The sequence below is a fragment of the Notolepis coatsorum genome (assembly GCF_963971535.1).
Source record: "Notolepis coatsorum genome assembly, chromosome: 11".
NCBI classification, from domain to species: domain Eukaryota; kingdom Metazoa; phylum Chordata; class Actinopteri; order Aulopiformes; family Paralepididae; genus Notolepis; species Notolepis coatsorum.
The window spans coordinates 75,124,168-75,150,354 of NC_140175.1; the positions used below are offsets into that span (position 1 = coordinate 75,124,168).

The window sequence follows — 26,187 nt, forward strand, 5'->3', positions numbered from 1 at the left end:
ATCCACGGCTCAGCGCGATTTTTTACCCTGGTGGTTCTTAGGGGGGCCATGTTGTTTAGTATTGTTGTGAATTTGGTTTTGAAGCCAAGCCAGGTTTCTTCAACCAGTGTACCATTGAGTTCATCTGACCAGTCCAGGCTCTCCAGTTCAAGGTTAAAGGCCTCGCTAGAGTAGGTTTTGAGGCAGCCACGAACCTACTTGCCCAGTGGCGTCTATACTTTCTACAACAGCGCTCGGTTTCCGGGTTCCTCCGATTGGCCACGACGCCCACGTGACCTCCGCTAGCACGCCCCCTTCCTGCCGCGCGCAGCGCTCGCCAGCTTCAAGCGCCAAGCTCCTGTGGTGCCGCGCTCCCAGCTTCCTCAATGAAATGGAAGTATTGACTACGCCATATACGCTAACGAATCATAAACTATTAAAAAAATATACCGTTAACTGGAATATGTTGTTGACAGAGCTCTCATATTAATTTTGCGAATGCATAAACTATTAAAAAAATATACGCCGTATACGCTAACGAATCATTAAAAAAATATACCGTTAACTGGAATATGTTGTTTCTTTACACATATGTTGGATTATGTAATTGGTTTGTCATGACAAACCAATACAAAATCGCTACAGAGCTCTCATATTTGCTATGAGTGGCTCGCGGGACGGTGGCCTGGGGCTCGCGGGCGGTGGTCTGGGGCTCGCGGGACGGTGGTCTGGGGCTCCCGGGACGGTGGCCTGGGGCTCTCGGGGCGGTGGTCTGGGGCTCGCGGGACGGTGGTCTGGGGCTCGCGGGACGGTGGCCTGGGGCTCGCGGGCGGTCGTCTGGGGCTCGCGGGATGGTGGTCTGGGGCTCGCGGGACGGTGGCCTGGGGCTCGTGGGACGGTGGCCTGCAGGGGTGCAGTTGTGCACACACGCGGTTACACGGCGTGTTATTAGTAGTCACTCAGGGCAGAAGTGCGCGCAATGATAAGTACCCGGCCGTTGTAGAAAGCTACCCGGCCGGCACTTCTCACCTAGACTTTGCATAATAATAGGAACCTACGAGAAGGTGGGGGGCTGCTTGATCTCCATTGTTATGCATAATAATCATCTGTTCTGTGCGCAACTGAGGGAACATGTATGCGCGTGCGCGGGAGCGCGCGTGCATGTAGCGTGTAACCAGTTCCCATATTACGACTGCACCATTGGTGGCCTGGGGTTCGCGGGGCGGTGGTCTGGGGCTCGCGGGACGGTGGCCTGGGGCTCGCAGGACGGTCCACACACCACTATCAGTGTTCTTCTTCCCCGCCAGTTAACGGTATATTTTTTAATAGTTTATGCATTCGCAAATATGAGAGCTCTGTCAACAACATATTCCAGTTAATGGTATATTTTTTTTTAATATTTATGCATTCGCAAATATGAGAGCTCTGTCAACAACATATTCCAGTTAACGGTATATTTTTTTAATAGCGCGCAGGAGCTTGGCGCTTGAAGCGGAGGTCACGTGGGCGTCGTGGCCAATCGGAGGAACCCGGAAACCGAGCGCCGTTGTAGAAAGTATAGACGCTGCCCAGTGAGAGGATTCTCCGGCGCTGCAGCTGGACCCTACTCGCTCGGACTGCTGTCGGTGCGGTAGCGTGCGGAACCAATGTGAGAGGGGGAATGTTTCTCCCGGAATCTATGAGAGTAAACACCAGAGCCCTGGGTTTGCAGTTAAATGTTCTCTTCTGGCTCATTTATCTTCTACAGAAGATCCAAACATCCCACACGGATGACTTTGTTTTTATTCAAACTATATTATTTGCGAAAATAGCTAGCTTCAAGTCACGTGGTCGAAGTTCTTCAACACCACATGGTCACGTCGTGGTGGAACTTGTTGTCATGGTGGGCTATAAAGAGGTTGCTGTTTATTTTCGAACCCTGAGTTCACCCCCGCTGTAGTGCATTGTGTTCCCCAGCCGGGTGTGTTGTTGGCTGTACTGTAATCCAGACAGACAGCTGATCTGGGAGTCTTTGTTGCTTTGTTTTGAGTCGTCGTTACTGGCTTTGCTAACGTTTAGTTGGCAACGATGGAGTGGTTGGGGAACGACGAGCGCTGCACTGACCCTGCCTCCCCGTCGAGGAGCTTCAACACACCGCAGCCTCCTCACCCGCAGGTATCTATCATCCTGATCGAGCTGATTCTATCATGTCCTCGACGACGTGTACGAAAGCTAAGCTTGTTAACGCGAGATCGTTCCATTCCATGGAAGTCATGTCAAGTTTTAGCTTGGAGATGTTAGCTGTTGTCTGCATTTTGCAAGTCGGGCTCATTGTTCGTGATCCTCAGCAGTCAATAGGGTTAATAACCATCTTAGCTACACATCTCTCTCCATCACAGCCACGTTTAAGCAAAATAAGCCAACTGTACATTGTGGCAAAACAACTGTCAAAGAACAGGCCTGGCTACTTTTACATGCAAGCTACACCGTTTCTAAAAATAAAAAATACTATTAATGTTAACAAATGTTTACTTTTGAATCGTATCCTCCTGCATCTCTCAGGGCCAGATCACACAAACTGAAACCTTGTGTTACTTGAAACAAGTCTGAGGCTTTGCTAAACGCTGTCATCCCGCATGAGTCATGCCTGGTTGTGTGTTGTGGTGGATGAGATGAGAAAGCCACAGTGTAAAGAGCAGGCAGCTTGTTTCATCCTATTCCCTCATGTCTCTGACACGCTCAGACACTTTGACAGCTGTTTGGAAAGGCTGGCTGTCATGGCAAAGCAGCTCCAACTACTTCTCTGGATGGTATGGTGGACTGATGGATGCATGATTACATTGCTTTATTTTTAGGTTCCCTCCCACTCTACCCAAAGACAGCATGGTCTGACCATGTTTGAAAGCGAATACAACTTGGACCAATTTAGAATCAGCAGGGAAATTCCCCAACTCTACTTTTCTAAAATGATTGACTGAAATCTAATGAGGAATTTGGTCTCATTCTGGTACCTATGCTCGTATAATATATTGCTACTTTAAACGAATACACGTGGGCTATACAAGATACAAGAGTTTTATTTGTCACGGCATACAAGTATACAAAGAAATGCGGGGGGTCTTGCCCGCAACGATGTGCATAATTACAATAGTAATATATAATAAGAATCCAATAGAACGACATTGTGCAATAACAAGTAAAGGGTTTGTTCAAAGCCAGATCCTGCATACATACACAATACACATGTATGTAAATTATATGAAGTGTACATAGGCCTATATTAAGTAATATAGGCTTCAGGGGAAATCTTATTTTGACTTTGAAAATTAGGCTACTTTTCTGTTCTGACTGTTGTCACTCAGTCTCTCTCCTTCCTGTCTCCCTTGTCACCCTCTTCTCACGCTTCATCCCCCGACCTCCTCCGCTTTCTCTCTCCTTCCGTCGTATCTATCTTCCCTGCCTCCTTCTACCCACTCAGCAGCACCCTGTTAACGACGGTACGATGGCCTCCCTCTGTCAGAGCCAGCAGAGTTGTATGAAAGCCTCCATCGTGGCTGGCTGGGGTCTAGCTGAGGCCCAGGACCAGTTGTGTTCACTGGGGCTCCACAGCTCAGAGTCTCTGGAGCAGGAAAAGGCCCGGACCTCCACCTCCCCCTCCGAACTCTCGCACACCGAGCAGGAGTGGCGTCGCAAGGAGAGCATGCTGGGAGGCCACGATTCCAGACGCAGCCCTGTGCTTGGAGCTGTGGGGAGTTGGGATGTTTTTGATAAGGTAATGGTTGGGGTTGTACCGATACTGGTCTGATACCAGGCTAAAATAGGGTATTGGTATCTGATACTGGTCTGATGCCAGGCTAAAATAGGGTATTGGTATCTGATACTGGTCTGATGCCAGGCTAAAATAGGGTATTGGTATCTGATACTAGTTTGATACCAGGCTAAAATAGGGTATCAGTATCTGATACTGGTTTGATACCAGGCTAAAATAGGGTATCGCTATTGGGAGAATTGTCCCAATACTAAAAATCCCAATGTTGAAGAAAAGTGTAACATGCTAGAAATCAAAGCAAACTGTCTTGATTTCCTGCATTTTTAACACATAGAAGAAGCATGTTTGATCTCCCAAATGTAAAAAAAGAAAAAAAAAAAAAAAAAAATGATATATTACATGTATATCTCAACTCAAGTATTTTTGTCCCATGACTCCAAACTGATGGTCTGAGACTCTGAGTCTATACCGTTCACGTTCAGTAAAAGCGAATGATCAGAGCGGTAATCTGTTAATTGGTGGATGTCATGGGGATTTTCTCTTGGTGACTGGTCCATACTTGGAAGTTGGACTGCATGTCAACACATTTTTATCTATACTTTTTATTTTTGCTTAACATTGTTACGAGTCGTTGTTATTGATTTATTATTTAATAAGACATAGGGTTTTATTTGCTTTTAACACATTGAGTGCCACGCCCCTTTGACCATATGGGCACTGAAGTCAATGGGAGGTCGGGGACATTTGCGAAGGCTTAAACTATATCTTAAATTATGGCTATGGGTCTAAAACACCCCTCGCTTATCAATGACTTGCTTGCAGTCAACATGTACGAAACGGATTGTTTTTTCATTGGTACATTTCCGTTTTATACTGTTTTGAATACGAGTATAGTTTTAGAGAGTTCTAGTAATTCCAGAGAAATTCTGCGATAATAGCTCTTTAGTGGAATACACAAAACACGTTGTAATTTTTCTGCTCATTTATGAATCGTTTTCAAATAAGCGCTAGATTATCGATAGTATATGTGTACTTATGCACGCTAGAGAAGCGGGCTGAAAAATCGATTATCCATGACCTGGTCAGCGCTAACGTCATACACACACACACAGACACGCTGCGATGGCTGAGAAAAAAACATCTGATTAACCCAATACTGGTAAAATAGAGTCCTTACCTCACATCAGATGTTCTGCAAAAAGATTAATCCAATTCCTGATTGCCATTCCAAATATTGATCGCGTTTATTGATCCAATGTTATAGTCCAAAACACATAATCCCAGCTGCTCCCAGACTCCCCAGTGAAATGTGGTAACAGATACTGCTTGCCAGAGAAGGGAAAACCCCGGACCGGACTTTTTTTCTGATGCACATGCCCACCCAATCCAATCCAATGATGTGCATTACCATCCGAGAGACGATAGGCGGCGGTATTTGCCCTTTTCGAGCTCAGACCCATTCCCAATGATAACGTCAGGCTGGATGGATGAAAAATGAATGGATATTGCTAATAAAAGAAAAAACGAGAAAAAGACGAGAAAACTCCTCATTGGCACTCAACGCTAGGGCTGGGCGATAAAACGATAACTATCGCGATAAATTATTTCCTCGAAATAAACATGAAACGTGGTCGCAATGTTTCGATATATCGATTTTCCAAGCTTGGATATGAGCACACGCACTAACAACCAATCAGTGAAGGAGATGGCAGACAGCGGAAGGAGACCCGCGCTGCACCTCTGGGTAGAGAGGTAGGACTCAAGTAGTAAACAAGGCTGGCTAGGTTAATTAGCTTGCACGGCGCTATTTTATAGTTTACGTGCCGAGTGGGTGTGTTGCGTGAATTCTGAGGCCACGGTTATAGTAGTGTGGGGTATACGGTGGACGTCGTTGCAATGTATTGGGGCGGAACAGAGTATTTTAGGGTCATATTTAGTACTTTGTAAACAAGGCTGGCTAGGATAATTAGCTTGCACGGCGCTATTTTATAGTTTACGTGCCGAGTGGGTGTGTGGTGTGAATTCTGAGGCCACGGTTATAGTAGTGTGGGGTATACGGTGGACGTCGTTGCAATGTATTGGGGCGGAACAGAGTATTTTAGGGTCATATTTAGTACATTGTCATGGGATAGCTTGTCGGCTTACTGCTAACGTGCGCGGACTGATGACGACATCAACTCGAGACATTCGCAGCAGCAAAACAAGTCTATTAATAGCCCGTCCATCAGCGCCGGGCATAAGAAGTTAATTAAACTTGACAGACATTATATCGACGATAATTATCGATATCGAGTTATATGAAAATAATTGTATAATTTTATCGCGATAACGTTTTTGGCCATATCGCCCAGCCCTACTCAACGCATGGCGAGTTAACACGACTAATCTCGTTGTTGGCACTCAATGTGTTAACCCTTTCTCTGCCACGCTTATATTCATCAATGTTTGATCACTGCCAGCTCTATTTGTCTATGGAGATGTTCACCTACTTTGCAGGGCTATAACTTTTTAAATTGTATTGCTAAATTGACATTACTATGGCCCATTCAACATCGATTAGCTATTGTTCAGGGTGTAGGAACGTTTAACTTTTTCATTCACACATTCATATAAAAATACTGTCTAGAGTATAAATATGTTTTTATCGTTTTCTGCAGTAATTCCTAGAACGTGAGATATAGCCATTTATGCATATATTACATCATCAAATGCAGTTTGCTAGCGATTGACATTAGATTAAAAATTTCAATTGTACAAGGTCCTAAACGTCATGACTCATCATCTGCTGGTGACCGGAGGGGGGGGGGGGTCGTTTATAATGCAATGACCGACGTTAAATTAATCATGTAGTATGGGTGATATATTGATCATAGCAGTTTGTATGGATAATAATAATCAAAAACGCTGAAACTCACCGCAGCTTCCTCGTAGCGATGGGGGATGATACTGGAGCAAAAAGTTCGCTATTATGGGATGTTGATCTAGATGAACCATTTCCGGGTTGTATAATAATTAAGGCTGTCAAATATATCGCGTTAATATCGCGTTAACTCCCGATTCTATTAATGCCACTAATTTTTTTAACTCAAGATTAACTAAAAAAAAAAAAAAAAATTTTTACTAGACTTCACTCAGGTGTATTATTGATGCTCTCATTGATACTATGTTTGTTTCTGAAGTGTGTGTGTGTGTGTGTGTGTGTGTGTGTGTGTGTGTGAGATATAGAGAGAGAGGGGGGTGAGAGAGATGAGGAAGGGGCAAAAGAGAAAAAGAGCTGGGAGAGTGTGTGTGTGAGGGAGAGAGGGGGGTGTGTGATTAATCAGCCCTTGTGTGTGTGAATGTAACAAGTTCCTAACGTTTTCTTTCCCCTATTATTTCATGCACACTTTATTCATTGTTTTAAATTATTATTTTTTCTTAAGTTATTTTGTGCATCACTCTGTTTTGAATTTGATGCAAATTTGCAATGCATGAGGGTCATCCTTTTGTGTTAAATGGCTGCACAAAGCAAGCATTTGTTGACTCGCATGTTGATAAGAGTATTAAAACTTGGAACTTGAAAAAGATCTGTTTAAGGTAAAAAAAAATAAAAATGCGATTAATTTGCGATTAATCGCAAGTTAACTATGGACAATCATGCGATTAATCGAGTTAAATATTTTAATCGTTTGACAGCACTAATAATAATATATACGTCCAAATAACGTTGTTTATTGAGTTATGGCAACCGATCGATTATCCAGTGTGTCAAGATGGAGTCTCGGGAGCGATCGCGAGTGGCGGATGGAATAGGGGGGACACCAAGCACTTCCTTCCCCACTTCCGGTTTGGCGATCGGCCACCAGGTGGCGATATTGAACCGTTGGAGAGTTGAGTGGAGATCCCCAGCACCCGTCAATGATCCGTCGGTGAAATATGATTACCATGACATCTTTTCACCTGCACAGTGGCGAGGGTCTGCGTGGGAGGGACACGCCGCCCTCGTCGCTTCCTGATTCTACTGCGCAGGCGCACCAACCGACCTGTAGGAGTCGCTGTCCACAACGTCCGATCCCCACCCACCAACTTCCCACCCCCTAATATTGCCAATTGTATTAGTATGAACGACCAGCCAAGCTGGTAGCAACGCAGAGAGCTGGGCTCGAACCCAGCATCTCCTGCGTTGGTGGCGAGCGCCTTGCCCACTGCGCCACCTAGCCGCCCGCATGAGGAGATCTTGATAAAAATGTGTGTGTGTACAAGATGGCGGCTCGCTCGTAAATCTTCTCTTTTCTACTTAAAGTTTGTTTCTTTTTTTTGCCAGACCTAGAGGGCTGGCCTACAATGGTGACTGACCCTAACTGACTGACACCCCATTGTTGATACATGCATGCACAAGTTTCATGGCTGGATCTGGGTTACCTAGGCTTCTCTAGTCCTGTTTCTATCTGTTTTGGTTTGTCCTTTATTTAATTTCTTTTACGGGTGGGTACTGGAAAGTGGGGTAGGCCTAATCCTTATACATCATCTGTGTAACGTTGTTTTTACATGTGGACGCCAGGAAGAATAGCTGTCACCTGGGTGATGACTAATGGGGATCTGACCAAACTAATAGGAAAAGGTCATTCTGCTCCCTAGTGACTGGGGGCAGTCAGGACGTTTTAGTCCTCTGACAGCCTTGTTAGACCCATTTCCTGATAACGATTGATTGATTGAACATTTTATTAACGGATTGCAGAATGGGTACAATACAGTACAGCTCAATACACACAATTGTTAAGGGGATGCAGACCAGAGAAAGACTTTTGTCTTGTTTACATCAGGGTCCCTCAAGATGTATGCTTTGGTGTCCCATTCTGTAAACACCTTTTATTCACATTCACCAAGGTCTCTCTTCTCTTCTTCTATCCTGCAGAGCATCATCAATGTTCAAAATAACTCTGTAGAGACGGATCAGGACGGGAGCAAGACGTTTGTCCAGAAGCACGAACAAGAGCTTAGACACTTTGGTGAGTGATAAATATCACATGGAACACTTCTCTCTTTCAGTACAGCTGCATCAGCATCAGAATCATACCAGGCTATATAGTACTTGTACTTGGTATTGGTGTATATAAACAGATATTTTATTGTCAATTTACACAATGCAATTGAAATGAGTCTTTCACATATCCCTCCTAGATGCACATACACATTTAGTACCTTACTCACACATTTCATCAGGCAGGACAGGGTGTCATCCACAGTGCGTAGCAATTACTCATCCTCTCTGGCTGAGTGTCATGATTTACACTGGCATCTATTTCAATATAAAGCCATTGTTGGAGACCTTCCCCCTTATTACTGTACTGGACCTCCTGGACCTCATCGTACTCGCTCCAATGATTGGCTTCACACTTCAAACCCTCAAGAGTTTACACTGAACTTGGGAAATCTGCTTTTAGCTTCTGTGCCTCCCGACACATGGAACGTCTGCAGTGTAAAACTCTACCTTAGTATCCTTTGGACAGTTTAAATCTTTAATGAGCAACCATTTCACCCCAGTCTGCAGTTATTTATTTGTAAATTTCTTATTGTGTGCTGTATTTCTCGATATCATCCAAAATGAGAGTTGTACTCTCAATGATTTTCGAGACTAAATAAAGGTTGAATAAATTACTGGGTACTAGTACAATATACTATTTAATGACACTGAAACATGTTTTCTTTTTTTCCTCCTCATATTTGTACATATATCCTGATATTAGTACTTTAGCTAAAACTGGTATTGAGCAACACTTTTCATGCATGAGGTGTGGTGGTGCTACTGACCTTAGGGGTATGATATAAATATAAAGCTTCTGATTTATTTATTCTGAGAATAACAGCACAGCAACCACATTGAATCTCACCTCAAGATATTTAGCTGATGGCGATTATTCAGTCCATAGTCATTATTTAATAGTTGTATCTACTGTATGTTTTCAATATATATATATATATATATATATATATATATATATATATATATATATATATATATATATAAAAAAAGGGCTGATGTAAACCGGGTTATTTAGTAAGTTGGCAGGCTAAAAAACAGTAGGTATTGCTAGATTAGCCTGCTAAATCCGTTTTATTTAGTGGTTCCTTTGAGAAAAGGCTAGATATAATATCTGATTTTGTATGTGTGTGCATCAGGCATGCTGAGGAGGTGGGATGATAGTCAGCGGTTCCTGTCAGACCTGCCTCAGCTCATCTGTGAGGAGACGGCTAACTACCTGATACTATGGTGCTTCAGACTACAGCAAGAGGAGGTTAGACCACACTCTCCCTCTGTCTCTCTCTGTCTCACACTCTACCCGTGTCTGTCTCTCTATCACTCTATCTATATCTATTAGGGGTGTAACGGTACACAAAAACCACGGTTCGGTACGTACCTTGGTTTTGAAGTCACAGTACGGGTTTTCTGTACAGTGGGGCAAAGTTTGTCTTTCCATGTTCCACTCAGGGGTGATGTAGTGTGCAGTAACTAATTGTACTTGTAGGGCTGTCAACGAATATTCTATATTGAAATTAATAATAGACTTGAAACAAATATATAATAATAATAATTATATTACATTGTGAAAAAAAACAGCCCTGGTGGGCGGTCGTTAGTGGTTAACATACCGTTGTATTCGTTCGGTACACAGCCGTACTGAACCTAAGGTCCAGTACTGAAACGGTTCGGTACGGATACCTTTACACCCCTAATATCTATCCATCTCTCATCTTATGTGTACGAGTCGAGTCTCACTGTTCTGTTCTGACCAAGCACTACACCGCAGCCGCCCGTGCCGCTTTATAACCACTAATGTAGTATGTGGCCCACTTAGCCAGATACACACTCAAACTAGGAGTGGCTATGCACGGAAATGTGAGCAATAGAGCGGGTCAGGCTCTTTTGATGTTTAATGTCCTTGCCGACCTGGTTAGATTATTAATGCACTCAGCTCTCTTCCCATGGGAGAGACTCCAGGGACATTCTGGTTGAAAGCATTTGACCATCTTACTGTCTTTTACTATTATGTACTATGCTACTATGTCTACACTACTATCTAATAAGCCTACTATGCTAATATGTCTATACTACTATGCACTCTGAGTGTAGCACTCAAGTTTGGCACTGCTAGATGAACAATACCTTTTACCCTTAGCTACCAGAGGTGCACCCCTCCTGCTGAATTGTTGTACACAATTTGTCACTTTGGATAAAAGCATTGGCTAAATGACTTAGAATGGCACAGCGTACAAAAGACTTCCACACCATCTTCTAGCCAGATAATCTGCCCGTCGACACACAGTGATCCTCTACTCCCCTGTACAAACAGCAGCTTGATCTCCCAGAAGACAGAGTGGCATTACTTGACGTTCCCTATTGAGTCACACAGGGATATTTGAATAATTTATTGTCTCTATCATACAGAGAAATGTTGAGATTGTGCAGATGTGGAGTACAGAGGACTTACAGTATTGAATACAAATATTCAGAATCGAACATCTGTTCTGTAGGACTTGGAGATTCAAATACTTGTTGGATATTCAAAGAAAAGTGACACAAGAACCACTCATACAACAACACATAACAACAACACATACTCAACCTTGTTATTCGTGTGTGTCCTGTAGAAGGAGGCGTTGATGGAGCAGGTAGCCCACCAGGCTGTAGCCATGCAGTTCATCCTGGAGATGGCCTCTACCTCCCAGCAGGACCCCCGAGGCTGCTTCAGGCAGTTCTTCCACAAAGCCAAAGTAAGGAAGGCCAGAGATAAACGGCATACAGCACACATCGGACTGATGCCTCCACGTACTGTGGCTTAAATTGTATGAATCACACTTCAAATCACACTTCAAATCACACTTTAGTATCACACTTCAAATCACTTTATTGTCATACTTTATTTACTTCACGTCATAAATAGATGAATACAGTCCGTATTAATTAATGTTGTGTTTCTTTTTCAAATGTAGCCAAGAGTAAAGACCCTAACCCTATCAAAACGGCAGTCAACGTGTATATTTTCAGCACTGTTTGTTTACCAATGATTTTAAGTGTTATTAGCTAAATATGAATTTATAGAAATCTCAGTGCATTGGATCGGAAACCGGATGAATTAGACACAAATAAAGGAAGCCATCATGAAACCGTAGAAATAGAAATGTCATAAAACTTCAGTACGGTATCTACAAAAAACCCTGTAAATCACCTGCCCTTTATTAATTTGCGTTTAGTGTGTGCTCCTCAAAACAAAGATGGCCTCGCAGAGACGACCATCCAAATTGTCGTTAGCAGCACAGTTGTCTCAATTAGGGGCTATTGGCTTAGAGATACATTTCCAAGCACGCTCACTCTATAATTGACTGGTCTACGCACTGACTAGCACACTGAATTATATATTGTCTGTAACTGCAGACAGAAAATATGAAAAAGCTCATTCTAATAATTTCAACAGGGCCAGCAGACACAAGACATGCTCAATTGTTAACCTTTATTTATTCCAGAGGGGAGATTAAGATGTCCTTTACAGCATAAACAGCGTAACAGCAATTTAAAAACAGCAATTGAAAAATAGTTTATACATAACATACATAATAACATACACTTATTAGTATGTGTTAAAAACAAGATGGACAAGTACACAGGGATAAAAATAGCTAAAATAGGACTAAAAATATCTTAAAAAAAGTGGTGAAAAAGAAACTAGTCCAATCATGAATGTATTGTTAAATAATTAAATTAATTTGTTACAGTCCACAACCCAGCTCCTGGCCCTGCTTGGTTGTGGAGCCTGATTGCCACGGCACAAAGGACTGCCCAAAGCGATTTGTGGTATGTCGGGGGGGATGAGTCTGTGGCTAAACGTGGACCGCATTGCGGTCAGCTCATCATAGAAGGGGGTGGCATGGGTTCTCAAGGATAGCATGCAGCTTCCTCCTCGTCCTCCCCTCTGCCACCACCTCCAGACTGTCCAGGTCCGCTCCCACCACAGAGCTTGCTTTTTTTACCAGTTTGTTTATTTTGTCTGTGTTGGTGTTGCCCCCCCAGCTAGGGCTGGATGGTATGGTCTAAAATTTATATCACGGTATAATTTGAAGCATAGACGTTAACGGTATATATCACGGTATATTCATTTATCTTAAAATGTCTATATAAATGCTTCTGAAGGGGTAAAACACTGGCAGCTATTATTACTGTACTCTTGTATTACTAGGACATATAAAAACTACTGCAGGACAGGAGGTTTCTTTCCCTCAAACAACTCAAACACAATAAAACTCCAACATAACTTAACTTTAGTGTACATGTTTGACAACGTAGAGAGAGAGAGAGAGAGGGCGTGATGTAATAGGTTTGAGTTTGAGGTTTGAGCGGCCTAAGTTGCCGTAGTTGATGATGTCACACCAGGATGTCATTGTCAACACACAGAGTTGGAAACGAGAGCAGCCCGATGGATAAAGTGATGTAAAGAAACGAATTGCCAATAAATGTGAAGTTATCTTTGAACCTCTGTTGTCAAGCCTCGTCAATATAACACATTGACTTGGAGGAAGAAAGTGTGAACATAAGCTTATTATTACATATAATTTTAATATGTAATATATTTCACATAGATTTTTCTAAAACATTTGAACAAAATGTCAAGGCATTGAAAGAAATGCCAACCTGAGCATGACATAAGAGCAAAATGGCTGCTGTGGGAATATGGTCAATGTTTGATCCCACTCCAGAGCAGAGGTGCCTCTGGAGTCTGTTGTTGCTGATGCTACTTCTTAAAGGGATACGTCAACATTTTAGTTGGCCTTTTGGTTTTACATTTGTCCTTTTGGTTACACTAAAATGGCTAAATATGGATATTATGTGGATTTGTTTAGCCTGGTAATATTGTTAGTGTTGCTCATATTTCTCATTGAAACCAAGGGGCACTGCTCGCTGCAATGATCCAAAAACGCAAGGCATGCCTTTAACCCTTTCACTACCACACTACAGAAGGTTAACCTTTCACTACCACACGACAAAGGGTTAACCCTTTCACTACCACACTACAGAAGGTTAACCTTTCACTACCACACTACAGACGGTTTACTGTAGTGTGGTAGTTAAAGGGTTAACCTTCTGTAGTGTGGTTGTGAAAGGGTTAACCCTTTGTCGTGTGGTAGTGAAAAGATTAACCTTCTGTATTGTCACAGTGAAAGGGTTAACTCTTTGGTAGTGTGGTAGTGAAATGGTTTAAAGGCTGTAATCCTCTATAGATTGTTCACCGTTTGGTGGAAGGAATTATTAGGCTGTTGTAATGTTGTTAGGTCACCATTAGATGGCGACATAACACAGCATAAAACACAGGGCAATAGTTAATTGAGGGCGATATTCACAACAAGGTGTTCATTTGATAAAGGCTGCTACAAAGCTTCAAAGACTAGATGCATTCTGTTCCAACCACAGCCGTGTGTTTTGGTTGGCAGCTCCAAAAACGAAAGTGAAACTAGCAGTCTTATGCAATGACACAGTGACTGGAAATTATTCCTGCTGTAATATTCATAGATGGACTTGGCCAAAGATTGTACTCACTAGATGCCAAGTTAGTGTCCTGCTTTGTTGTCCATGCATCTGCAAAAGTCTGCATTTAAAAAAAAATCCATCAGTATCCATATATTTAAAAATTTTAGAATCCATTCCATATTCAATTATTTGACTTGATCGCTGAGTAATGAATCATTTCGGTGCACAAAGAACATCAGCCATCAAATGCAGTGTAATCTATTTTTTTTTTTTTTTTTTTTTTTTGGGCTTATAAATTGGACTGAATTCAGTTTGGTTTCATCACAAAATAATGAAATAGTGGGAGCGGCTAGCGGTTTAGCAGTGGGATCCAGGCGCATCCATTACGCTTCCCTCGGATCCACTCCTAACATGACATTTTGCCCTTTCTGCCTGCGTGTTCCAGGAAGGACAAGAGGGCTACCTAGATGTCTTCCACTCAGAGCTCGAGGCCTTCAAACGCAGGGTGAAGGAGTACACGGCCAAGTCTAAAGGGGACACGCCCAAAGACGGAGAGCGCCAGAGTGCCACCACACGCTGCCGGCTCGATCCCAAAGACGTCCTTGACTCCTTACCTTCAGTAAGTGGCACTACACAGTAGGGCAGTATGGGGGGGGGGATAAATAGTATATCACGATATTCAGAGCGGCTCTTCTTCGATAACAATATATGTCACAATGTCTACTTAGGTATCACAAACACTGTCACATTTAGCCATTTCCTTGCAATCCAATGGGTCAGGATTATCTACCATGTGGTTTTTCATGCCTGAGCAGATATTGTGATGTGTATCGATCGATATAGAAAATAAAGTCCTTCTGAATGTGGTGATGTTTATTTTTTCCCCTGGAATACGGGAGCAACAGTTGTGATTGGAGGATCAAGAAAAGAGGGCAGGGCTTGAGATAGTTCAATGAATAGGCCTACCCTTTTTATAGTTTTTTTTTTTAAATCTAAATCGCAATATGGCCTAGTGCAGTTTACAAATCGCAAGGACACTGCTGGCCAACGGATCATATTCCACAGATTTTAAAGAGAAAACGTTTTTAATTTGAAAAGGAAAATGATGAAGCAAAAGAAATGGATCATTCCTTCTAATGTTGTGAATCATCATTGCAGTTGCAATATGACCTCCCCCCCCCCAAATCGTCCAGCCCTAATATGCCTGCAGGAAAGTCCTGTTTTCAGTTCACTGGACTTAAAAGAATAGGTAGAATTGGCACTACACTACACATGGACACAAACAATTGTATTTGTCTTGTCCATGTATAGGAGCTGAAAGCAGGCTTCCAACTTCAAGATATGCAGACCTTACAGAATGTCCTCGGCACCATGAATCCTCAGGTACGAAGTACAACTAAGTCATGGTTATTGTACTTTATCACCAGATTGCAATGTATTCAAATTTAACAAGGGGCTGGTTCTCTCTCGCTCTCTCTCTCTCTAAATATACTGTAAATTAGTCATTTAAGACCTTTAACACTTTGAGTGCCACCAGGGGGCGCACAATTTAGCGCTTGAGTGCCGGCGCTGTAGTCAATGGGAGGGGGCGAGCACATTTGCGAACGCATAAGCTATAAATTATGCCTATGTGTCTAATACGCCCATCGCTCATCAATGACTTGTTTGCAGTCAACATTGTCGAAACGGATTGTTTTTTAATCGGTACATTTCCGTTTTATACCATTTTGAAAAACGTTAGTTTTTGGAAACTTTCAGAAAAAAGGTGATTCTGCAGGAATCGCGCTTTAGTGGAATACACAAAACACGTTGTCATTTTTCGACCTATTCATGAATCGTTTTCAAATAAACGCTAGATTATCGATAGTATATGTGTACTTATGCACACTAGAGAAGTGGGCTGAAAAATCGATTATCTTATTTCCTGATCAGCACCCACACACACACATATGGGACACGCTGCGATATAGGTGATAAAAACTCTGATTATCCCAAGACTGGTAAAATAGATTCCTTACCTCACATCAGATGTTCTCCAAAAAGATTATTCCAATTCCAGATCGCCATTTCAAATATCCATTGCGTTTATTGATCCAACGCTGGGTACTGGAAACACATATTCCACGCTGTTCTGCGGCTCGGCAATGAATGGGATCGTCTCCGGTTACATGCCTGACAAGTAAAATGTGTATTCCGGACTTTTTTTTCCCCCATCCATTTCATTCAGTACACTCCAATGGGTGCAATACCATCAGGAGAGACGGTAGGGGGCGGTATTTTCCGTGTTCGAGCTCAGATAGATCCCCAATGGTAACGTGAGGCTAGATTGATGAAAAATTTATCGAAATCGATAATAAAAAAAACAACGATTAAATAACGAGATTTCTCGTTCTTGGCACTCAACGCATGGCATGAACTAACGAGATTTCTCGTGGCTGGCACTCAAAGTGTTAACAAGGCAGATGGAGGCATGGAGGGCATGGATTGGTAACAGATGTGTAGAGAGGTTCCCATGGAGTTGGATCATCCAGGTTGGAGCGAGAGGAGAGCTGGAGGGAAAGCAGACGACCTGATCAGAGAACCACATGCTTCCACTCAAACACCCACTAGGATGTTCTTTCTGGTCTCTGCCCGACTTCTTCTCTCCTCCTTAACTGTGATGCTGTCGCAACAATGAAACGATACCAGGGCTTTCCCCAGGACCTTCAAACAATATGGTGCTAGTCACAACTAGGGGGTGGTCCACAGGCCGTGCCCCCCATCCGTGAGGCCAAAAGATTAGCAAGAAAGCTATTTGCTGGGCGGTTAGGTGGCGTAGCGGAGATTGCGTTCGTCACCAACCCCGGAGCTGTGAGCTGGATTCGCCTGTTCGAATCCAGCTCACAGCTCCGGGGTTGTCACCAGCTTGGCTGGCCGTTCACACTAATACAATTGGCAGTATTAGAGGATGGGAGAAGCTGGCGGGGTGGGTCCGGGTCGTTATAAACAGCGACTCCTACAGTTCGGTCGGGGCGCCTGCTAAGCGCGGATGGGACCTGAGTGGGATAGTGTGATCCTTCCACACGCTACGCCCTCTCGGAGAATATCCTCGCTGCCAGGTGAAAAGAAGCGGTTGATTGGCTGGACGTGTGTCGGAGGAAGCACGTGATAGCCTCCACTCTCCCAGATGATCTGACTGTGGGGGGTAAGTGCGCAGCGACCAGGAAGGGGATTGGGAATTGGCAACTTTCCTGCAACTTAAAAACACAATTTCAATAAAATAGAAAACACAAGGGTAAGTTCCAAATAAGTTATTTGTATAAGTTTAATATCCAACACACAAAAAAACACACACACGCACAGTGGAACAGAGGGCCAAGCAATCACGTATTAGACAATGGTGTGTCTGTTTCTAAGCTGGCCCCAAGAAAAAGAAAACACACATGGACACGCTGTGCCCCTAAACCATTGTTTATGAAAAGCCCTGAGTGGAGTCTGTACGCTATTTAAAATAAATAAAATGTTTTAAATTGATATAAAGTAAGTCATATACAGTGGAATCTGTAGACGACAGCCACTACAGCAGATTCAGCTCTGGATAGAAACTAGAAATGTCTAAACCTTGATCCCAAGCCAGCTCAGCACACCATAATGTAATATCCCACCATCTCTCGGCACACTCTTATAATGTAATATCCCACCATCTCTCAGCACACCATTATAATGTAATATCCCACCATCTCTCAGCACACCATAATGTAATATCCCACCATCTCTCAGCACACTCTTATAATGTAATATCCCACCATCTCTCAGCACACCATAATGTAATATCCCACCATCTCTCAGCACACCATAATGTAATATCCCACCATCTCTCAGCACACTCTTATAATGTAATATCCCACCATCTCTCAGCACACCATAATGTAATATCCCACCATCTCTCAGCACACCATAATGTAATATCCCACCATCTCTCAGCACACCATTATAATGTAATATCCCACCATCTCTCAGCACACCTGTTATGTGCCAGGAGCCTGATCACTCCTGTGTCACTGTGCAGGCAGGCCTGATCACTCCTGTATCACGGGGCATGCAGGTGAGGGCTGCCAATTACTCCGTAGAGCTCACATTTCCACCGCGTTCCCTTCTGGTTGTTATTATTGGCATTTAGCATTCTTCAGTGGTTCTTCAGTGGTTCTTCATGGTTCTTTGTGGTTCTTCAGTGGTTCGTTAGGGGGGTCTTCGTGGTTCGTTAGTGGTTCTTCGTGACTGTGAGGTAAAGTGTGTAGCTTGTGGTGGCTGGTACAGTGACGATGGCTTCCATCAAGGACTTTGTTGATCGCCCGTCTCATGACATGTTGGAGAAGTTTTCCAAAGAACAACTTCTAGAACTTGCTGTACACTACAGGGTAGAGCTTTCTGCAGGTGAGAAACGTTTGAAGCCGACTGTCTTGAGTGCTTTAAGGGTGTTACTCATTAGGGAGCAGGTGCTTTAGGAGAGGGTGGAGGAGCCTCCTTCGTCTCGCGCGTCTCCGCTATTACCTGGTGTGGAGGGTGAGTGGAGGATTAGGGAGTTGGAGTTTAAGGAAAGGCAGCTAGAGCGAGAGGAGAGAGGAGCGTGAGCTTAAGGAGAGAGAGAGAGTAAAGAGGAGCGTGAGCTTAAGGAGAGAGAGAGGAAAGAGGAGCGTGAGCATGAGTTTAAGCGTGAGGAGCGTGAGTTTAAGGAGAAACAAATGTTGCTGGAGCACGAGCGTGCACAGAAGGAGCTTGAATATAAGCATGCTGCCTTGCAGGCGGGTGCTCTGCATCCAGAGTCACATTCCCATAAAGGGGGTGTCCTTCATCCTAGGGAATGATTTGGCTGGTGACAAAGTGTTGGCTACTCCGGTTGTAACTCCCATTCCTGTGGTTTCTGAGGTCCCTAATGGGCTGGCACAGAAACATCCAGGAGTGTTTCCTGTGTGTGCTGTGGCTCGGGAAATGTCAAAGGACAAAAGTGATGTTGTTGATACTTCGACTTGGGACATTACACTTAGTGACACATTCTTTGTTGAATTAAAATGTGTACCTGTTGAGAATTTTGGAAAGCACACTGTGGATCTACCTCTGCATAATGATTCTCTTGATTGTGGCTTTGTGTTAGGCCCAGTGGTGAAACCAGAGTTGACATGCGTGCCGGAGAAGCATGTGGCAGGAGATGGTATGGCAGCGCAGTGTCTCAGGGTCTTCCCAGCCTGTATGGTGGCTGAGGCCACGAACGAATTGGAGTAGGAGTGTGGGAAGGATGCTATGAGAGGTGCTGTTGTTTCATGTGACACCGTTCTAGTTGGAGAGGCTACTAAGCCTGACTTAGGCTGCCAGCCTTCCCACAGTAGCTCTATTGTCCCTAATGTTTCACTTGTGGGCAGGGATGGTCCCAGTATGTCAGTTGATGATTCTGACATTGATCCACATGTCCACACTGATTCTCTGCCATGCACTAGGTGTGATGGTCAACCTAGTTACCTGTGTCCTGTGGAGCAGGAGCCGCCTTCGCGACCTGGTCTGTTGAGTTGCAGCCATTTTGATTTTGATCAGGACAATGTTATTTTGGGTGACGCCATTTTAGATGGTGTTCCAGACGTTTTTGTGACTGTCGTACTGCCAGGTTCCAGGTACGGTGGGGCTGTACCTGAGGCGGTACATCCTACTCTGGATGTTCACGGTTTGCAGTATCCTGGACTGCCAGTGCCAGGTGGGATGGATATGGGCGCGGTGGTGGTATCAGTGATCTATGGTTTTTGTTTTGCTGTGTTCTGTTCTGTTGAGCGCAGTTCTCAGGTTGATTTTGGTTTGCAGTCTATTTTTGACAGGTCGGTATCGGTGGAGGGGCCTGTTGAAAGGGAGCATACAACACGGTTGGTGGTCGTGTTCGACAGGGGCCGACCCGCTATCACTGTTGTGGTGGTGGCCCTGACAACTAATGGGTCACAGTTTTTTTTTTTTTTTTTTGTTTATGGGTTGTTGTGTGGTGGTTGCCTCTGGGGCAACCAGTTTGGTGGGGGAGGTGTTATGTACCAGGAGCCTGATCACTCCTGTGTCACTGTGCAGGCAGGCCTGATCACTCCTGTGTCACGGGGCATGCAGGTGAGGGCTGCCAATTAGCCAATTAGTGCTGATTGGTTACCTGCTGGGAGCTTTAAAGCCAGCCCTAGTAACACACATGCAGTGTCTGTGCTTAGAGGAAGAGCTGTCAGGTTCTTCCAGTCCTTGTCCGTTGGGTTTACATTAGTACATTAGTTTACATTTACATTAATAGTTCCTTGATATAGTAGCACTTTGAGTTAGAGCACAGGGTTTTGGTGTTGGTTTGCACATAGGTTGCGTGCCCATGAGCTAGGGTCGTAATGTAATATCCCACCATCTCTCGGCACACTCTTATAATGTAATATCCCACTATATATTAACACACCATTATAATGTAATATCCCACCATCTCTCACCACACCATTATAATGTATTATTACATGGCGTTTTCACATTTGCCGAAATGCTTGATTGTGATTGGTCAATAGCCCCCGACAGCGGTGAATTATTTTTCGATAACTGACCGCTGCCATGGGCAACGTGCAATAATCACTGGTGATTATTGGCAATAATGACCGCTGTTCGCAGCTGGAGCAATCAAGCCCACTGACACACACTGCATCAGTGCAATCAGTCCACACACCTGCCGGCTGCCGGCGATAATAATAATAATAACTTTATTTGGGCTGACAGAGCCACAGAACAACTGCGTCTGCATTTGATCTCATCTTGTCGATGGTGTAAAATGAATTAGGTATATTGTTAGTAAGTTAGCCATGTAATAAGCAGGATAATGTATTCTAAACTCCGTGTCGGTCAATTATTTTGCGACAATGACCTCGTAGCTATACATTATCCCTTACATATCCCACCATATCAGCACACCATAATGTAATCTTACCATATCAGCACACCATAATGTAATATCCCACCATCTCTCAGCACACCATAATGTAATATCCCACCATCTCTCAGCACACCCTTATAATGTAATATCCCACAATTACGATATTGTCCAACTCTTAATTTCCCATACCGATATCAACCGATACCGATATATGCAGGGTTTCCCCGTCCAAAAAACGGAATAATTTCAGGTAACTAATAATTTCACTGGATATATATATAACAAATATTGTTATTGTTTTTTTTTGTTTTTTAACCGATACCGATATTTTCCGATATCACATTTTACTGCCGATATCGGCCGATAATATCGGACATCCCTACTTATAATGTAATATCCCTCCATTATAATGTAATATCCCACCATTATAATGTAATATCCCTCCATTATAATGTAATATCCCACCATCTCTCAGCACACCCTTATAATGTAATATCCCACCATATCTCAACACACCCTTATAATGTAATATCCCACCATATCAACACACCATTATAATGTAATATCCCACCATTATCAACACACCATTATAATGTAATATCCCACCATATCAACACACCATTATAATGTAATATCCCACCATATCAACACACCCTTATAATGTAATATCCCACCATATCAACACAACATTATAATGTAATATCCCACCATATCAACACACCCTTATAATGTAATATCCCACCATATCTCAACACACCCCTATAATGTAATATCCCACCATATCAACACACCCTTATAATGTAATATCCCAAAGTAATATTCTGAAGTCTGGCAAGGAGAGAGAAATAGGTTTGTAACATTTAAAATAAAGAAATCTAACTAAAAGTGCCCACAACCCACCCAACCGTACTCTGCGTTATAAAGAGTCATCGATGAGGGAAGGAGGAATGGAGGCAGGAGGCGCAGCTCAGCGGTCATCAAGGTCAGGCTAGAAGACCATTAAGCTACTTGTGCAGTCTCCAGAAAGGGCCTCTTATGTCTTATTAAAGGGTTTCAAGGAACCTTTAACCCTTTCACTACCACATTACAGAAGGTTAACCCTAGTGTGGTAGTGAAAGGGTTAACCTTCTGTAGTGTGGTAGTGAAAGGGTTAACCTTCTGTAGTGTGGTAGTGAAAGGGTTAACCTTCTGTATTGTCGCGGTGAAAGGGTTAACCCTTTGGTAGTGAAAGGGTTAAGGGAGAATCTTATTTCCCCAAGTTTGATCCGCTGTAGAACGTCTTTGATTCAGCTGCCATGTGTGGGGCGGGGGACACATGTTTCCACTCACCTCGGGCCAATAAAGCTGTGGAAGCCAGAACCCATTGCCATAGTATGGTGAAGTTTGATTCAGGTGGAATGCCAGATATTGCTGTGAATAGGTCATGTTGCAGGCGTCCTGCCAAGGTTTCACATATTTGTGTCAGTTGTCTAGTAGCCTGGGAGCCTGTACGTTAATGCCAAGCAAGCAGTGCAAAAATGCTTCCGCATTCGTCACCGCACGCTAGTGCGGTAAAGCGCCCTTCTTTTCAGACAAATGCTACCGTGCGTGCACCGGCGGCGGCGTGCTCGCTCAGGTGCGTGCGTGCGCCGGCGTGCTCGCGCGAGGTGCCCGCGCATGCGACACGAGCGGAGCTCAATATATATAAGTCACCGCCCCTTATTCAGTATCCAACAAATAGCTCAATTGGCAAGGACACATGGCTGTGGATCCTATGGCTTGTTTGCTGGCGAGTTCGAATCCCATCGAAAATATTTTTTAACGTGATTTTTTTTTTAACGTGTATTCTTTCGCCGATTAAGGTTAGGCATTGTTTCGGAGTTGGTTAAGGTTAGAACGGTTAAGTTTAGGCGCTGTTAAGGAGCTGGTTAAGGTTAGAGTTTGTCAAAGAGAATGGCAATATAATTTCTATGGTTAAGGTTAGGCATGGTTAAGGTTAAGGTTAAGGTTAGGCATTGTTTCGGAGTTGGTTAAGGTTAGAACGGTTAAGTTTAGGCGTTGTTAAGGAGCTGGTTAAGGTTAGAGTTTGTCAAAGAGAATGGCAATAGACAGCCTATTTCCGCGAAAATGAAAGGCGCATTACTGCATGCCACTACGGTAAATTTTTGCACTGCTTGCTTGGCATAAAGCTACACGCAGCCTGGGACAGGACCATAACGTATGCATGAGGATAGCGGTTGAGTGTTTACACCCCCATGATGTAGTAGTTCATTCTGAAGAAGTCTGGAAAGGAGACAGAGAATTTTTTTGTCCAATCCAGAGAGGAATCTTTGAGATTCAACCCAGATGTCTGTCGGCCAATGAGATGCTTAGAAAGGAAACGTTGACTGTATGTGATTGATTCTAATCTGCAGGCTGAAGCACAGTGGGTTAATCCCCAGTGTTCACCCTGTCAATCAGGCTATCGCCTTTCTATATCTCTTATCTCTGTCCCGGTCTTTCTTTCTTTTTCTCAAAAGGTATATATTTTTAATTATGATCTATGAATTATTTGCATTGATCCTGTACCCAACATCCATAAATAAGTATTTTTCTGCCCCAATCTCTTTCTCCTTCCCACCGTCACTCCCCCCCCCCCCCCCCCCTGCATCTCCCCTGTGCCACCACCAGGTGGCAGAGTACCATGTGAAACGCTGTCTAGAAGCCGGGCTGTGGACAAGCACAGGGAGGTGGACGAAAGACGACAGCACAGCAACGGAAACAGACGATATACGCATGATGGAGACGTCCTAGCGACTGTGGGGGTCAGCCCCCTGCCCTCCCTCCGTCCCTCCCTCCATCTCTCCCAACTTCCACCTCACCCTCCCTTCCTCCATCTCTCCCTCCTTCCACCCCGTCCACCTCATAGGAACAAACTGAGTTTTGGACAATGGCTGAATCCCAAACTTAGTTTTAGACGATTGCTGAATCCCAGTGTTTGTGGATCTGACTATGGACTGGGTACTTGGTTCTCGTGGATCTGACTGTGGACTGGGTACTTGGTTCTCTTGGATCTGACTATGGACTGGGTACTTGGTAGAGTTGTTCTGATACCGATACCAGTATCGGAAATGCCGCCGATACTGCCTAAAATGCTGGTATCGGTATCGGCGAGTACCCTCTAATTCTGCGCTCCGATACCATATGACGTAATTTATCAACAACACTGCGGTCTGCTGAGTGAGCATTATAAAACAAACGTGTTTTTAACCGACCGTGAATTAAAGTGTCCATGCCATTTGTCATTTTAACAGCAGATACTTATGCCATCGTCCCGACAGAGCGCTGTTGACGGGGAGCTCTGATGGGTTCGCTTGGTGGTGTTATTAGCATTGAACAGCTAACCGAAAGCTAGCGTTAACTAACGTTAAAGTTTTAGCTTTAACGTTACCTTGGCTAAAGTTGGGGCAATTCATAATCCAGCAATAATGGCTGCAGACCTGCAAGCAAAGTACAGCAAGTTGGCAAAGGAGTATTCCAAGTTAAATCACATTTTCACCAGTAACGTTAGTCTTTCCATCTACCGGCAGCTCATGCTAGCTAACCTAGCTCACGTTAACGTCGTCACTGATCGACCTCTCGCACACAATTAACCCATTCTTTGCCACGCTTATATCCATTGCTGTTTGATCTCTGCCAGCACTGTAAGTCTATAGAGATGTTCACCTTCTTTGCAGGGCTATAACTTTTTAAATAGTATTGCTAAATTGACATTACTATGGCCCATTCAACATCGATTATCTATCGTTCAGGATGTAGGAACGTTTTACTTTTTCATTCATACGAAAATACCGTCTAGAGTATAAATATGTTTTTATCGTTTTCTGCAGTATTTCCCAGAACGTGAGATATAGGCACAAATGCATATATTAGATAATCAAATGCAGTTTGATACCGATCGACGCTATATAAAAAATTTCAACTGTACATGGTCCTAAACGGTATGACTGATCATGCGCGGGTGAACGGAGGGGGAGGGGGAGGGGGGGTCGTTTATAATTCCGTGATAGTCGTTAGATGCTTCATGTAGTATGGGTGATATATTGATCAGAGCAGTTTGTATAGAAAATGATAAACAAAAACGCTGAAACTCACGTCAGTCTCCTCGTACCGTTGGGCGATGAGAGTGGAGCAAACAGATCCCAGTTATGTGGTGGGGATCGATGCGATCCATTTCCGGTTTGTATATTACTAATACACTCAAATCATGTAGATTATTGAGTTATGGCAAAGATCCATATCCACGGTGTGTGTATTGAGTCCCGCGACGATAAACGAGTGGCCGGACGGAATAGGGAGACGCACCGGGATCACAAGAGATCCACTTCCGGTTGCAACTCGCCGATCAGCCACCAGGTGGCAGTATTGAAGCATTGCAGAGTTGTGCTGGCTCACACAGCATCCGACAAGGCTCCGTGAGTGAAATATGAATACCATGGCGAAATTATGATCAGAATCATGTTGTACGCCGTTATTGGCAGAATTCGCATGAACTTGAAACCCGTTGTACGACGTTATTGGCGGGGAAAGGGTTAAAGACATGTTGCGGACAGCCATATCGGTGACGATGTTTAGCTTTTAGTACCAAATGATAAGAGTCTGAGGCGGAGTCTCAAAAGAGAATGTTGAATATTTATTGTGCAAAAATCACAGAGCCTCTGGTACTACAGTAGCTAACCTAAACGGAGCCTTGTGGAAGCAAGTGCAGCAACGAATAATGTCCGTGTGGAACTAATGTGCCAACAACCTTTCCGTGGGTGAACTCATTGAGATAGTTTTCAATTACTGATACTAATGCATACAATCACCTGTTGTTGAATAAATACCATTTATAGTTATTACTAAAAAACAGTATATATAAAACAGTAGCTGTATAATTTTTTTTTTAAGTTTTATTATTTATATAATATATATATATTTTTTAATGTATGCACTGGTACCAGATCAGTATCGGTATCGGCCGATACCCAAAGCTTAGGTATCTGAATCGGATCGGGAAGGAAAAAATGGTATCCGAACATCTCTAGTACTTGGTTCTCTTGG

The 26,187-nt window shown here is 43.5% G+C and overlaps 1 protein-coding gene across 2 annotated transcripts; it reads left to right on the top strand.

Moving 5' to 3' along the window:
* Positions 1 to 1,695: 1,695 nt before the first annotated feature.
* Positions 1,696 to 25,099, top strand: cdc37l1 (cell division cycle 37-like 1). 2 transcript variants are annotated; one of them, XM_084324698.1, is made up of 8 exons: positions 1,696 to 2,133; positions 3,437 to 3,730; positions 8,622 to 8,715; positions 9,887 to 10,002; positions 11,357 to 11,479; positions 14,671 to 14,844; positions 15,537 to 15,608; positions 23,776 to 25,099. In XM_084324698.1, the coding sequence occupies exons 1-8, from the start codon at positions 2,047 to 2,049 to the stop codon at positions 23,896 to 23,898; spliced, it is 1,083 nt and encodes a 360-aa protein (XP_084180824.1). In that variant the 5' UTR covers positions 1,696 to 2,046; the 3' UTR covers positions 23,899 to 25,099. The 2 variants fall into 2 exon arrangements, with proteins under 2 accessions (XP_084180824.1, XP_084180825.1); XM_084324699.1 differs by lacking the exon at positions 15,537 to 15,608.
* The last annotated feature ends 1,088 nt before the right edge of the window (positions 25,100 to 26,187 follow it).

Excerpts from the sequence above, each read along its gene's own strand:
- cdc37l1 (XM_084324698.1), top strand. The coding sequence starts at position 2,047 with ATGGAGTGGTTGGGGAACGACGAGCGCTGCACTGACCCTGCCTCCCCG. Across the intron at positions 2,134-3,436 it reads CGCAGCCTCCTCACCCGCAG|CAGCACCCTGTTAACGACGG; the intron begins GTATCTATCATC and ends CTACCCACTCAG. Across the intron at positions 3,731-8,621 it reads GTTGGGATGTTTTTGATAAG|AGCATCATCAATGTTCAAAA; the intron begins GTAATGGTTGGG and ends TCTATCCTGCAG.